Source organism: Carlito syrichta, unplaced genomic scaffold (assembly GCF_000164805.1).
Source record: "Carlito syrichta isolate Samal-C Ts95f unplaced genomic scaffold, Tarsius_syrichta-2.0.1 Scaffold311719, whole genome shotgun sequence".
NCBI lineage: Eukaryota > Metazoa > Chordata > Mammalia > Primates > Tarsiidae > Carlito > Carlito syrichta.
The window spans coordinates 381750-396849 of NW_007255815.1; the positions used below are offsets into that span (position 1 = coordinate 381750).

Consider the following 15100-nt stretch of genomic DNA (forward strand, 5'->3'; position numbering starts at 1 on the left):
TTTACATCCCAAAGCATTTTGGCATTCAGTTCACTGCTACTCCCAATAAACAACTTAGCTTAGGGGACTTCTGAGTATTGCTGAGGAAGGGGTGGGGCTTGGCAACGATCAAACCCAGTAGAATAAGATTATGTTAAATTGTAAATGTTATATGCATAACCAGGGGATTTGAGGAGTTCCACAGTACTGCCCATTGAAAGAAAGATATATTCATAAGTAGGTCAAATAATTTAATTGAAAGAGAAAAAGAGGATTGAGGAGATTGATAAAAACGCAAGGACAGATATTTGAACAAATAAGTTCAGCAGCATAAACAAAACATTAGTTCCTTCTTAAAATGTTGACTACTACTTTGGAGTATAATTCCTACCTTCCCAACTTCGGTGCATTTTTCCTTTTCTGTACCCTCCCTCTTTTTAAAAACTTATTTGCTCTTTTCTGCACTTTACTGTGCAGCCCTCTCCACAATAGTTTGTTGTTCCCTGCAGATGCAGTCCTGCCACGAATGCTCTCAGCCCTTCTAGCTGCTCTGCCCACTGCTTGCCAAGTAAGGACAGAGGGTCTTTCTCTAGGGTGTACTTTATTTGATATGTGCTGAGCCAGCCCACTCTGGCTCGTCTAATAAATATTAATGCTTTTTTTCCCTGACTTATGAGTACATGATCGTTTGATCATTTCTTGTTTTGAATGTTCTTGTGTTGACAGAGAAAGAGATGACTTGATGTCTGTACTAGTTTCTGTAAGGAGCAGCTTGGCAGATGTGCAGCAGAGAGAAGCAAGTGCTTATGAACAGGTGAAACAGGCTGTACAAATGACTGAGGAAGCCAATTTTGAAAAAACCAAGGCAAGTCTAATAAGATACAAATAAAGGAAGGGGAGAATCGCTCTTTTTTTTTCTTCTGAGTATTTCTTTGGTTTTTCGTTTATAACTGGACTCTTTCCCAAACATGCAAAGTGAATACCAATCTGTTAAAGTTGACTTTTCTAAATTAAACAAATTTACTATTTGGAGAATTCTTATTCTTCTGCAAATACTTTTGTTATATTATTGTTCAGAGGATGTAGTACAATATGGTAAAGAGCTTTGCGAGACTTGTATGTACAACCTTTTTATTTGCTGATAGTTTTTAGTGTGATGAAAATCTGACCACATAACCATTAGTCTGTATATGTTCAAATAAGACTTAAGACAGGTTTTTTCCCCCATGCATGGGAAATTTTAAGAACATGCAAATATGTCAAAGATAATAACATAGGTATATTTATGTCAAAGATAATAACATAGCAAATAAATATGTCAAAGATAATAATATAGCATCTTTATGAGTTTGGATCCACTGTAAGCTAACTCAATCATATTTAATAATAACAATAACTAAAACAATTATTAACATTTCGTGATCAGACAGTATCCTAGGCATTTTGTATAATAAGAGATTGCTGTTGATTCACTGCTGTGTTTGGGGACCACGTCTTATCCACTAAAGTTGCCATATATTTCCCCTAGACACATTTGCTGTAATTCAAGTGCTTGATGGCCACATATAGCTAGTGATTACCATGTTGGACAATGCAGATATGGAACATTATCATTATGAAAAGCTATACTGGGTAGTACTAAACCATATAGTAACTTTAGTGTTTTATTAAAATATTAAGGCTATTCAATTCTATATTAAGCCTCTTGTCAACCATTGCCTTATCCAGTTGTCTCTACCTAGTTTAACCCTAACACTTCCCAGACCATGTGACACTCATTTATTACAAATTTCATTACCAGTGCCTCTCTGCCTTCTGAAACTTGGATTCAGTACTGACCAAACTCCCCAACATGCATTACTGTTTCCTCAAACACTCCTTCCCATTTCTTCATTTGTTCTGAACTCTAGCTGTCCCTTGATGATATCATGACCCTTAAATCCTCCAGTGAATGCCCTTTGCCATTAATTTCATCTCAGGTGGCTTGTGATGGAGGAATCAGCATTTTCTTCACTTCTTACTGCCATTTCTAGGGTGTTGATACCTACTTTCTGTTACCTCTTTGAAATTAGATTACCACTCCTTTCTGAAATCACTGTTGTCTCTCTTCTCCCTAATCTTAATCAATAAAACTTCTCTATCTAGAAGGCACTCTGACACTTTTAAGAGCTTTAGTATCTGACCGTTTCCCCCTCCACTATCTCCTTTCATCATCCTTAAAAGTTTCAGCGTCCAATGATTGATATAGACAACACCAGCACTCTTTGTCCTTCTTAACTCTCATGTTTTTCCCCTTCACCACTCTAACTCCCACATGCACTCAAGTGCCCCTAAGGTCTCAAACTCTGAAACCACTCTCTCTGACCAGAGCCTTTTTTTTTTTTTTTAAACCAGCGTCTTTTCTTCCTTCCCTGTCATAGTTAAATCTACTCCATGTCCTCATTCTTGCCTTCAAGTTTTTCTGCGTTTTCTCTTTTTATCTCTCATTTTATCTGTTGTCTCCAGCCCAGTCTTCTTTTCTTCTCACTTAAACACAAACTTTACAATTTCAAAATGAAGTCATTATATTCACTCTGCCAAATCTGCTTCCTCTTTTGTGTTCCCTAACTTATTGAATGGCACCTTTGTCAACTAGCATGCTCTGATCGGAAAACTGTTTCATCCCCTCCTTCAACCTAATTTTCCACCAGGCACTAAGTGCAAAAGCTGACTTTCTGAAGTTTTCTTGAATTTTTGTCTCACTCTTTTCTTATTGCAGCTACGGTAGTCTCTGGATTTAGATATTACAACAGGCTCCTAACTTGTCTCCCCTCCTTCATTCCATTCCCTACACTGCAGCCAGAAGTGGTTTCTTAAAGACAGATTTTGATCATGTGACTCTCCAATTTAAAATCCTTTCAGAGAATTTCCCCTGCTTTCAGGACAATCTCCAGATTCTTTCTTTCTTTTCTTTTCTTTTTTTTTTTTTTTTTGAGTTGGAGTCTCACTCTGTTGCCCAGACTGGAGTGCAGTGGTCCGCTCCCAGACCCCGTAGCCTCGACCTGCTGGGCTCCAGTGATCCTTCCGCCTCAGCCTTCCAAGTAGCTGGAACTACAGGCGCGTGCTACCACACCCGGCTAATTTTTGATTTGTTGTAGAGATGAGGGCTCGCCAAGTTGCCCAGGCGGGTCTCGAACCTGCGGGCTCAGGCAATCCCACTCATTTCAGCCTCCCAAAGGCGCGGGGTTACAGGCTGAGCCACCGAGCTCGGCTCCAGATTCTTTCCTGTGCTTCTGAGGCCTGTCGTAATGCAGCTTCCTTTTGCCCTCCAGTATTGACGCTGCTTCTCTCCTCTCACATTCTGTCTCCCAGAAGACATGGCCGCTGTTGTCAAAGGCAAGATAATTTAGTTAATGAGCATGGACTTATTAGAGTTAGCCAGACCTACACTCAACTTCTAGCCCCACCATTCTCTGGTTGTGTGACCTTGGAAAAGTTATTTAACTTCTCTGTGCCTCAGAGTTTCTCATCTGTAAAATGCGGAAATATCTGACTCATAGGATTGTTAATGAGGACTGCATTTTAAAATGTATGTGGCTGGACATAGTAGCTCATGCCTATAATCCCAGCACTTTGGGAGGCCAAGGCAGGACAATTAATTGCTTGAGTTTCGGAGTTTGAGACCAGCCTGGGCACATAGTAAGAACTCATCTCTACAAAAATAAAAAATAAAAAAATTTAGCCTGGTGTGGCAGTGCACGTCTGTAGTCCCAGCTACTCGGTAGGCTGAGGCAGAAGGATCACCTGAGCCCAGGAGGTGGAGGCTATGGGGAACCATGATTATGCTACAGCACTCTAGCCTGGGTGACAGATTGAGACCCTGACTCAAAAAAATAAAATAAAACACATGTAAGTTATCTTGTAGGAACTCTGACACAAAAATATTTCCTCAATAAATAAATAGTGGTGGTGGTAGTGAGGTAACCTCGTTGATTACCTTTTGCTCTTTCCAGATCTCTGGGTCTTTATATATGCCATGCAAATTCTTCCTCACTCCAGTGCCTGGATATTCTCTCCATCCTTACATGTCTTAACTTATGTGGCACTCCCTCTAGAAAATCTCTGTTCTCCCATGTCTAGGTTTGATATACTGCTTATACACCTTTGTAATAAGCAGGGTTTCTCAGTCTTGGCACTGTTGACATTTTGGGCTACATAATTCTTTGTTTTGGAGACTGTCTTGCCCATTGTAGGATATTTAGCAGCTTTCTCGGCTGTTACATACTAGATGCCAGTAGCTTACACAAAGATGTCTCTGAATAATGCTAAATGTTTCCTGGAGGGCAAATTGCCCCCCACCACCCCTTAAGAACCACTCTTGACTATATTACTAGCATTTCCCAAAATGAATTATTGGTCTGACATGGTGGCTCACACCTGTAATCTCAGCACTTTGGGATGCTGAGATAGATGTACTGCTTGAGCCCAGGATTTCAAAACTGGGCAACATAGCAAACCCATTTCTTCAAAAAATTTTTTAAAAAGTTAACCAGGCATAGTGGTGTATGCCTGTTGTCTCAGCTACTCAGCTACTCAGAAGGCTGAAGCAAGAGGATTGCTTGAGCCCAAGAGTTCAAGGCTGTGATGAGGTATGATCATGCCGCTGATGCCACTGCACTCCAGCCAGGGCAATAAATTGGGACCCTGCCTCTAATACATACACACACACACACACACACACACACACACACACACACACACACACACACAGTGTTTGTGTTATGGTTTGTCTTTAAGGAACTTATCCATCTTGATCACTATTAAATTTCTAGCATCTTGCATAGTGCTTAGCACATAATAAGTACTCAGAAAATATCTGCTGATGACGGAAATGGCAACTCTATTCTCACTAGCACTCTAGAATTCCATTAGGTTGCCCATCTTTCCAGTGCCCAGTGAAAATTAAGTCTTTCAAGCTTTTTTTTTTTCCTGTTGTTACTTTCAGCTTACCAGGTATTGTTGGAGAAAGTTGCTTAAAAAAGCCACTGGATGAGTTCCACTGAAGAGTAATATTGGCCCCTTCAGTAGTTATAAGTATTGTTGAATAGTTCTTTTTCCTGAAGTTGACTACCTTATGTACTCTATCCAGAATTCTATTTTTCTCACTTTCTCAGCTCCACTGCTAGCCCCTCATCCTCAACAGATGACCTACTTCTCACTTGACTGAGATTAGAACCATATGACTAGTCTCCTCACCATCTTCTCATCCCTTGAATGTCTCGTTTACTCATTTTATTCCTTCTTATTTCCCAAGATGAATCTCCTTCTCTAAGTTCATGATGACTCCTGCTTCTAAAGTTTCAAGGACCCTGAGCCATTTGTCATCACATCTTTATTGCATCCTCTGTCCTTCCCTTCCCACTGTCTTCAGCTATTATTCTTGTTTAAACAACAACAACAACAAAACGGCCTTCATTTGATCTGCTTCTACACAGTTTATTACCTTCTGTCCATTATTTCACTGGCAGACCTTTCAAGGCAGTTGTGTACCCTGCTCACTTTCCTTTCACTTCTGAACACATTGTAGTCAGGCTTTGAACAAATTGCAGTCTAATTTCATGCTACTGAATTGCTCACTAAATAGTCACTAGTCACTTCCTGATTACCAAACCCAGTGACCTCATCTCAATCCTCATTCCATTAAAACTCTGTAATCTTGGCAGTCATTTTAAGTGTCCTTTCATGACGTAGCTATCATTCCTTTTCCTTGATTTAGTGGTTATCTTGCTCTCATGAATCCACATTGTATGTCTACTCCTCTTCAGTTGCTTTTAACTTGTTTTCCACAAGCCTTAAATGTGGACCTTCTTCAGGGTGTGTTCCTAGTCCTTTTCCCTGTTGCCCTGACTTCCTGAGATTCCTGTCTCCTCTCATGGCCAAACAGTACCTTCATCTGAACACCCCTACATTGTGTCTTTATCCCTAACTGATCTCTTGAGCCCCAACCCTACATTTCTGGCTGCTACTAGATCTCTTTATATAGATGATATTCTACAAGCATCTGAAACCATTCAACCAAATAATTAATTTGCTCCACCTTCCCATTGAATACCTTTTCCTCCTATTGTTTTCTGTATTATCTTTTTCTTTCTTTTTTTTTTTTTAAGTTGGAATCTCACTCTGTCATCCAGGCTGGAGTGCAGTGGCACGCTCACAGCCACCCCAGCATCAACCTGCTGGGCACCAGTGATCCTTCTGCCTCAGCCTTCCAAATAGCCAGAACTACAGGCATGCACTACCATGCCCGGCTAATTTTTTGATTTATTGTAGAGATGAGGTCTCACCATGTTGCCCAGGCTGGTCTTGAACTCACAGACTCAGGCAGTCCTCTTGCCTTGGCCTCCCAAAGTGCTGGGATTACAGGCTTGAGCCACTGTGCCCGGCCCTATCTTTTTCAAATAATGAATTGCATCATCATTTTGACTACAGTCCTGGCTTGCATCCTTTAAAGTATCTTGGCTCTTCCCCATCCCTCACTCTTGACATCCAATCTGTTCCAAGTCTGTTTCTTTCCTTGAGTCCCCTGTTGAGCTGTTTTCACCTTTCTATTGGGATGCCACCGCCCTGGCTCAAGTCTTTGCATACTCTTATGCAGCCTATGCTGACTGTTGCAATAGCTTTCAAACTGGCTTCCCTCTGGTTTCTTCTAATTCCAGCATATCTGTCACAATGTTGCCATAGTCTTTCTGAATTGTAAATCTCCCTGTTCAGGTAGCTCCCCTCTTGTAGTAGAATAAAAGACAAATTCCTTAGCATGATTTTTCACAACCTGGCCCCATTCTGACTCTTTTAGACTTATTTTTCACCACACTCCTTTATATAACATGCACTGTCTCCAGCACATGACCTACAGATGATCATTTTCATGAATTTGCTCATGCTATACTTTTCTGCCCTGTATTCCTCTGGGGAATATCTATTTAGCCTACAAGGTCAATTCAGGTGGCAGTCTTCCCGAAGTTTTCTCCAGCCCCTTCTTATTTGAATTAATCTCTTTACCCTCTATATTCCTACTGATGTTGCTTATAATTCTGGTTCCTATTTGCATAGCTCTCTCAACAAAAAGCCTTAAAAGTCAGATCTGTGACATCTATCATTGTATTCCTCACATAATGATTCACATCTTAGTTATACAATAAATGTTTGTTGAATTGAATTAAAGTCAATTATTAGTTTTAAATGTTAATGTGAACTTTTGTAATTAGTGCTTTTAAAAATTTAATAGTTTAAAGCAAGCAAGTCTATTGTGTATTATGATCTATAGCGTTTTCACTAAATTAGTAATTACGAATGCAAAGATTGATTACTAAGCAGTTTACAAAGTGTAATGCAGGACTAGTGGTTTTTATCCAGAAGGGGTGTTAAAACACATTAGGATTTTTGCTTTCTGAGTATATTAAAAAGTCAGGTGGTATACATAGTTTAATTTTAAAACCAACTACTGGCATTACTGAGCTATAAAATGGTTACTTTGTTCTTTAGTTTCTTGACATTTGTTGCCATCTAGTGTGATATTTGAGTATTGCATGCCAAGTAGAAGGGATTATTTTGTATTGTATATTAACATTTATAATGGTATTTTAAATGTTTGAGGCTTTATAAGAAAATAAATATATAACATGAGAAAATTATAATGCCATGCATAGATTCTGCTATGGAACTACCTACTCTTCCACTTTCTAAGTCTGTGATTTGGTCAAGTTACTGAATATCTCAAAGTCCCAGTTTCTTCAACTAAGTGATAAGAACCACTTAAAACTTGTTAAGAGGGTTAAATAAATGAAGTCATGTGAAGTATCTGGAAAAGCAAAGTATCTGGCACATAGTAGGTACTCAATGTTTGTGTTTGAGTCTGCAAGTTATTACAACTTGGGGATACTTTTAAAAGAGGAAAATAAATTAACCTGGGAATAAAAAGGGTAGAAAAAAGTACAGATCTTTAGGTGACACTTTGGTAAAGTTACAAGAAGCAGATCAAAAGGTTAACCAGGCCTTAGACCTGCCGGCTTATATTGGAAGGGAAGTTGTTGGGCGGTATGTGGGAGTGCCTGAAGGGACAGGCTTTCATGTGAAGTTACCACAAGCATATCTGTAATTTTTTATTTCATGGGCTTTATTATGCAGAAATGAAGTCATGTTCATAAGTTTTCAAGTTCATATTCATAGATATAAACCATATTTCTCACGCGATCTTAATTTATCAGTCATGAATTCTCTTATCACAGGGATTTCTAGGAAACTAACCCTAGCAGTTGGGAAGGACTTTTATATGTCCTCCAATAGGTTTCCTGCTTTAAAAATTTGGTTGACTAGATTTGGACTTTGCTTTAGAAAATGTTGGACTCCAATAAGATAGTAGTGCTTAATGAAATCAGGACTGGGTATATCCAGTCCAATAAATTATGTTTTAAAAAAAGTATTAATGTGGTCAACATAGAATGACCACAAATAAAACATTTCTCAGAAAAGAAAAGGTCCTTTAAAGATTGAATCTGTTGGATGGAGGGGAAAGTGTCATTCCTCAGCTTTCCAAGACCTACACCCCTTTTCACCGAGGAAGAGGTTGTACTCAGGCGAAGGGAGATGCTACCAGCTTGGGACTGCTAGGAGAATAGCAACTACAGGCTCCAAAATAACTTGGTCATCGATTAAGTTCTATCATTTAATCATAATTGACTGTTCACTGACCTAGTCTTTGAAAATTCACTTATTTTTATTGAAGGGCTAGAGGCATATAATCTCAGGGGTACTCAGTCAACTGGGATTCTGGAAACTGGAAGGAAGACTCCTAGAATTAAATGAGAATGCTTTAATGAAGATTGCATATAAATGTTAGTCTAAGAGACCCAATCTTTTAGTGTGTGTGGTCCATTGTAAGACAGATATTTTAAGATTAAATCACATTTCTAATGTCATGTATTACAAAGCCTTAATAATGTCTTCATTGTGATCAGGCATATATGTTAAAATCAAAACAAGTACAAGTAAAAGCTGTTCTATAGCATGGAATCATTGGTGCCACACCAAGAGGCATGAATAACCAGGTTTTAACCTGTTTTTTGTTTGTTCGTTTTCTTTTTGAGCTGGAGCCTCACTCTGTTGTTGCCCAGGCTGGAATGCAGTGGCACGGCCATGGCCACCCCAGCGTGGACCCGCTGGGCCCCGGCCATCCTTCCGCCTCGGCCTTCCAGGTAGCCGGAACTACAGGCGCGCGCTACCCTGCCCGGCTCATTTTTGATTTGTTGTAGAGACGAGGTCTCGCCAAGGTGCCCGGGCTGGTCTCGGACCCACGGGCTCAGGCAGTCCATTCGCCCTGGCCTCCCAACGTGCTGCGATTGCAGGCTGAGCCCCGAGCCCGGCCTCAGCCTGGCTGTTGTCAGTCGGTGTTTCTTGGCTCCCCTCGTACTTCCCTCATCCTCCGTTGGGTGTGGCTAGACCTAGCGGAGAGCCGGGCGTTCACCAAACCCAGGTGTCAGCCGTGGTTTCCTTTACGTGACGTGCACCTTCTCGCTTTGTGCTTTCTGCGGTATCATCCTGTCTTGGCATTACGCCTCTTATCTTAGCAGGATCGTTTAATGTTTCTTGTTCCTTGGCCGACCGAATTCTTAGAATTGGTTCTTCAGTTGCTTTGCATGGTAGCCTGACTTCAGCTCTTCAGCAGTCTCTCCTTCTGTTCCTGTAATTAATGATGTTGACGCCTGAGTTTCTGTTCAGCTGAAGACTTTCTGACTGGACATATCGGTGTGTATTCAGTAATCATTTTATCCATTCATGCGAACAGTATTCATCCTATCAGTTCAAGTTTCGAGCATTTTGATTAGGTTCGTGTGAAATATTTTTCACAAGAGCAATTGCATTGGAAGCACAAAAGTCACTAATAATTTTTCTTTCAAAATCCAATTTAAAATTTCCTTTTCTAGGCATTCTCAACTAGAATTGGACTTAGGAGAATCATTTCTTAGTCATTTTAGTTGTTTATCGGCTATCAGAGGCAACTGAATTTTACCCTTATATTTTATGCTTAGGAGTACAGAAACTTTTCAGAATAGATTTAAAAAATTGAAATTTAATGCTTTCCAGATGAAGAAAGGAAAATTCCCATATCCTTAGATATTTATTGTCTGTATTTATTATAGCTTTCACCAGAGGGAAACAGCTATGCATAACACAGTGTTTATTGAGGCCATTTCCATCTCCATTAAAATCAAATATGACTATCAAAGTGATATGACTGTCAAATTTATAACCACACGGTATGAAAGACCTATGAGACTTGGGTTTCTTTCTGCCAATCTAGGTGAAAAGAGAGATTGAGTAAGGTGAATACTGTAGATAAAAACCACTGGGATAAGACTAAAATGTCATAGTACCTTAATTTTATTGGAATTTTTAGAAATTGGGTTAGAAGTCATGTTTTATTATTGGGTATTATACATAAAGATATTGGAACTGTGGCCAAAAACAAGTTAGAAAGTTTTTATATCTGGAAATGCAGAGTGGGAAATCTAGACTAAAGGACACTTATGGACTTTTACCAGAAATGGAAGATGACGATCCTCATAAAACTAGGTAGTGAGAGCCGTTTTGAGTCTTTCCTTATTTTAACTTTTGATTATTACATAATTTTTACTTTAGTTTTGTGTTTAAGGGGAGTGAACTAAATCTTATCTTAGTTATATTTAAGGAAACTTGATTATGATATAATATTACACAATAGGCAGGGCGCGGTGACTCAAGCCTGCAATCCCAGGACTTTGGGAAGCCAAGGTGAGAGGACTGCCTGAGCGTGTGGATTCGAGACCAGCCCGGGCAACTTAACGAGACCTCAACTCTACAATAAATCAAAAAAATTAGCCAGGTATAGTAGCGCACACCTGTAGTTCCGGGCACTTGGAAGGCTGAGGTGGAAGGATCTCCTGAGACCAGCAGGTCTACGCTGGAGTGGCCGTGAGTGCGTCACTGTCTTCCAACCTGGGTGACATAGTGAGACTCCAACTCGAAAAAAAGAAAGAAAAAAAGAAATTAGTTAAATTGGATACTTATTTATTTTATAAAATATGAACATGATGTGGAGTTGAAAATATTAGAACATTTGGTTTTCTTGATCTCCTTTTTCAAAATTCTGATTCATCTGTGGCCCTCATCAAGGTTCATTACCTAAATTGTGTAATTAATTAGTTAATGTAGCCCTAATTGTGAAAATTAGAATATGTGAATAAACGTAACACTTAGATACTGTTTTAGATCAGTGCTATTTGTAAATAAAAACAAAATTATTCTAATGGACGTCATAATGAGTTTTAACTATTCCAAATAAAATTAAAGCTTAATTATCAGCCAGACTTGGTGGCTCAGCCTATAATCCCAGCACATTGGGAGGCTGAGGCGAGTGGATTGCCTGTGTCCACGGGTTCGAGACCAGCCTGGGCAACTTGGCGAGGCCTTGTATCTACAATAATTTTTTAAAAAAATTATTCGGGCGTGATAGCGTACACCTGTAGTTCCAGTTGCATGGAAGGCTGAGGTGGAAGGATCGCCGGAGTCCAGCAGGTCGAGGCTGCAGTGGCTGGGAGCAGCCACTGCACTCCAGTCTGGGTGACAGAGTGAGACTCCAACTCAAAAAAAAAAAAAAAAAAAAAGTTTATCTAATTTTTCCTTTACTTTTTTCCAAATTCTAAATTCTCCTTTCAATCTGTTTTATTCTGGCAGGCTTTAATTCAATGTGAGCAGTTGAAGAATGAGCTGGAACGGCAGGCAGAGCGACTTGAAAAAGAACTCGCCTCTCAGCAAGAGAAAAGGGCCTTTGAGAAAGAGATGATGAAAAAAGAAGTAACAAAAGAAAGGGAGGACATGAAATCAAAGGTACTTAAGGACTCTGCTGTTATCCACTTTGTAGAAGAAATGTTTTTTTGTGGTATCATTGATGAATCTTTAAACTGAAGTTCTTGAATGAACTTTAAATTTTAAAACTTTTTTTAACAAATAGTCACATTTCTTCTAATTTAGAGCTCATATAATTTAGAGTTTTAAATGTTTTGATTTTTCATATATTTCTCAATAAAGTTTTTTCTCTGGTCTTTTTAAATAAAATAACCAGTTAGATTTCATATTACAAAATTGTGAAATTTACTTGAATCCTACCATTCTGTTTGATTCCCTTTCTGATGTTTGCCAGAAGAGAGAAAGTGCTCTGAAGACACCCAGATTTTACTTCAGTTTTGGCTAAATCAAGAGAACTGACATTCCCACTTTACCCCAAATTAAACACGAAGAAGATAAAACACTTTTAAGAAACTGAGTAACCAAGAAAAAGTGACTATGAAATCATTCTTTATGAAGTCAGTTCTAACAAATTAAATAATGAATAATGACTGTAACCAGATGAAGACAGAAATGAAAAGAAAAAGGAACAGACAACATGCTATGGACAGTGTTTGAGAAACAGTAGAAGTTGAGTGGAACCTAGCTTTAAATTGCTAAATAGAATAAAATTGAGCAAGTAACCAAAACACCTGTGTAATAGGCTTTCTTTAAAACGTAGACTCACAGCTTGTACTCTTAATACTGTATTGTTATAATATGCCAAGGTGTGATAATTAACTCATTCAGCAAATCTCTGAGTATTTGCTGTGTGCAAAGCAGTGTGCAGGCCTAAGGATATACAAAGAGAGAAATTACAACTTCCATCTAGTGAGTTTTAAGTATTATGGGTAAACTGAGGCATTCACTGTAAACTCACTTGTCTTCATAATCTTTTTTAAAAAGTATATCTGTCAGGCAGGTGTGGTGGCTCATGCCTATAATCTAGCACTTTAGGAGGCTGAGGCGGGAGGATTACTTGAGCCCAGGAGTTTGAGACCAACCTGGGCAAAGTAGTGAGACTAAGTCTTTACAAAAAATAAGAAAAAGTTATCTGGGCGTAATAGTGCATGCCTATAGTCCCAGCTACTCAGGAGGCGGAGGCGGGAGGAATTACTTGAGCCTGGGGGAGAAGGAGGCTGTGGTGACCCATGATTGTGCCACTGTGCTCCAACCTGGGTGAGAGAATGAGACCTCGACTAAAAAAAAAAATTATATCTATCAAAATCCTACTCTATCAAAATCCTACTCAGTCTCACTACCTACTTTTTCTGCCCTGTACTGATGATCTCAGCTAGTGAAAATCATACAAACCTGCAGATGGCACTGCTATACACTCAGGATCTTTTTTTGGTGCTTTCTAGCAAATCCTTCTATGCATTCCTCTCTCCTATTCATTATTCATTCAATAGATATTAACTGGAGGGACTGAGAATGTGGTAGTCACAGGACCAATGCAACTTCCTCATAATGCTCACGGGCTAGCAGAAGTTGACATGTATTTGTTAAACAGATACTTTCATAGATGAGTTGTTTTTTTGTTTTGTTTTGTTTTGTTTTGAGTTGGAGTCTCACTTGGTCGCCCAGACTGCAGTGACCGCTCCCGGCCATCGCAGCTTCGCTGCCTGCTGGGCTCCAGTGATCCTTCTGCCTCAGCCTTCCGAGTAGCCGGAATTACAGGCACATGCTACCACACCCGGCTAATTTTTTTTTATTGTAGAGATGAGGTCTCACCTGCCCAGGCGGGTCTCGAACCCTCGGGCTCAGGCAATCCACTCACCTCAGCCTCCCAAAGGCGCAGGATTACAGGCTGAGCCACCGAGCCCGGCTCATAGATGAGTTTTTAATCATTGTGATAAAGCCATGAAGGTTCAGTATAGGGTAGGGGAGTCTGACCTATTCTAGGCAGTCATAAAAGACTTTCCTGACAAAGATTTCGAAAATGAGACCTGAAAGGATCCAGGAACCGTCAGGTGAACAGTTGAGGAGAAGAATGTTTCAGGCCCAAGTAAACAACACATCCAAGGCTCTGGAAGCTGGAAAGCATCATACTTTCTAAGAATCCAGAGAAGACCTGAATGGCTGGAGCATAGGGGATAAGGAAGAGAATAGTCGGGTGAGTTTGGAGAAGTATGCTGGGACCCAATCACAATAGCCTTAAAATCCATGGGAAGAGCCGGGCTCAGTGACTCAGCCTATAATCCCAGCACTTTGGGAGGCCGAGGCAATGGATTACCTGAGCCCACAGATTCAAGACCAGCCCAGGCAACTTGGCAAGACCTCATCTCTACAATTAAAAAAAAAAAAAAAATGAGCTGGGCGTGGTAGCGCATGCCTGTAGTTCTGGCTACTTGGAAAGCTGAGGGAAGGATCGCCTGAGCCCAGCAGGTTGATGCTCGGTAGCTGTGAGCATGCCTCTGCACTCCAACCTGGGCAATGGAGTGAGTTGGAGTCTCACTTGGCCCCCCAGGCTGGAGTGCAATGGCAAGCTCACGGCCACTGCAGCCTCGACCTGCTGGGTTCAGGCGATCCTTCCCCTCAGCCTTTCAAGTAGCTGGAAATATAGGCGCGTGCTACCATGCCCAGTTTATTTTTTGATTTATTGTAGAGATAAGGTCTCCACAATTGCCCAGGCTGGTCTTGAACCCATGGACTCAGGCAATCCTCTCATCTCAGCCTCCCAAAGTTCTGGGATTAGAGGCAAGAGCCACCACGCCTGGCCTAGGATTTTAAATTTTATCTAAAAAGTGATGGAAAGCCATTGAATGGCTTTAAATTGAACAGTGTCATGATACCGTTTATATTTGAGAAAAATTATTTTGTCAGTAGATTGGTAGGAGAACCAGAACAGATGCCTGGAAATGAGGTGGGAAGCAATTATAGTAGTCCTGGTAGGAAGTGATGGTATCTTGGGCCCATTTTTCAAGAACTATTTCAGATCACCTTTATTTTCCTCAATTTCTCTACCACACCTCTTTACTTCTCATTCTCAGCAGAGAACCGGACTTACCTAACAAAGAAAATTGAAGCCATTAAGTAATAACCACCTCAACTATTTATCCTCCCCCTCATCTCTACCTTAAAATAACCTTTCATGCCGGGCTTGGTGGCTCAGCCTGTAATCCTGCGCCTTTGGGAGGCTGAGGTGAGTGGGATTGCCTGAGCCCGCGGGTTCGAGACCCGCCTGGGCAGGTGAGACCTCATCTCTACATTAAAAAAAAAA

The 15100-nt window shown here is 40.3% G+C and overlaps 1 protein-coding gene across 1 annotated transcript in view; it reads left to right on the forward strand.

Moving 5' to 3' along the window:
• The window catches only part of SDCCAG8 (serologically defined colon cancer antigen 8), a 236607-nt gene that overhangs the window by 49553 nt on the left and 171954 nt on the right, over nucleotides 1-15100 (forward strand). The window contains exons 9-10 of the mRNA XM_008068997.2: nucleotides 706-844; nucleotides 11728-11880. Of these exons, the coding sequence (XP_008067188.1) occupies nucleotides 706-844; nucleotides 11728-11880 (292 nt within the window). The remainder of the gene's footprint in view (nucleotides 1-705; nucleotides 845-11727; nucleotides 11881-15100) is intronic.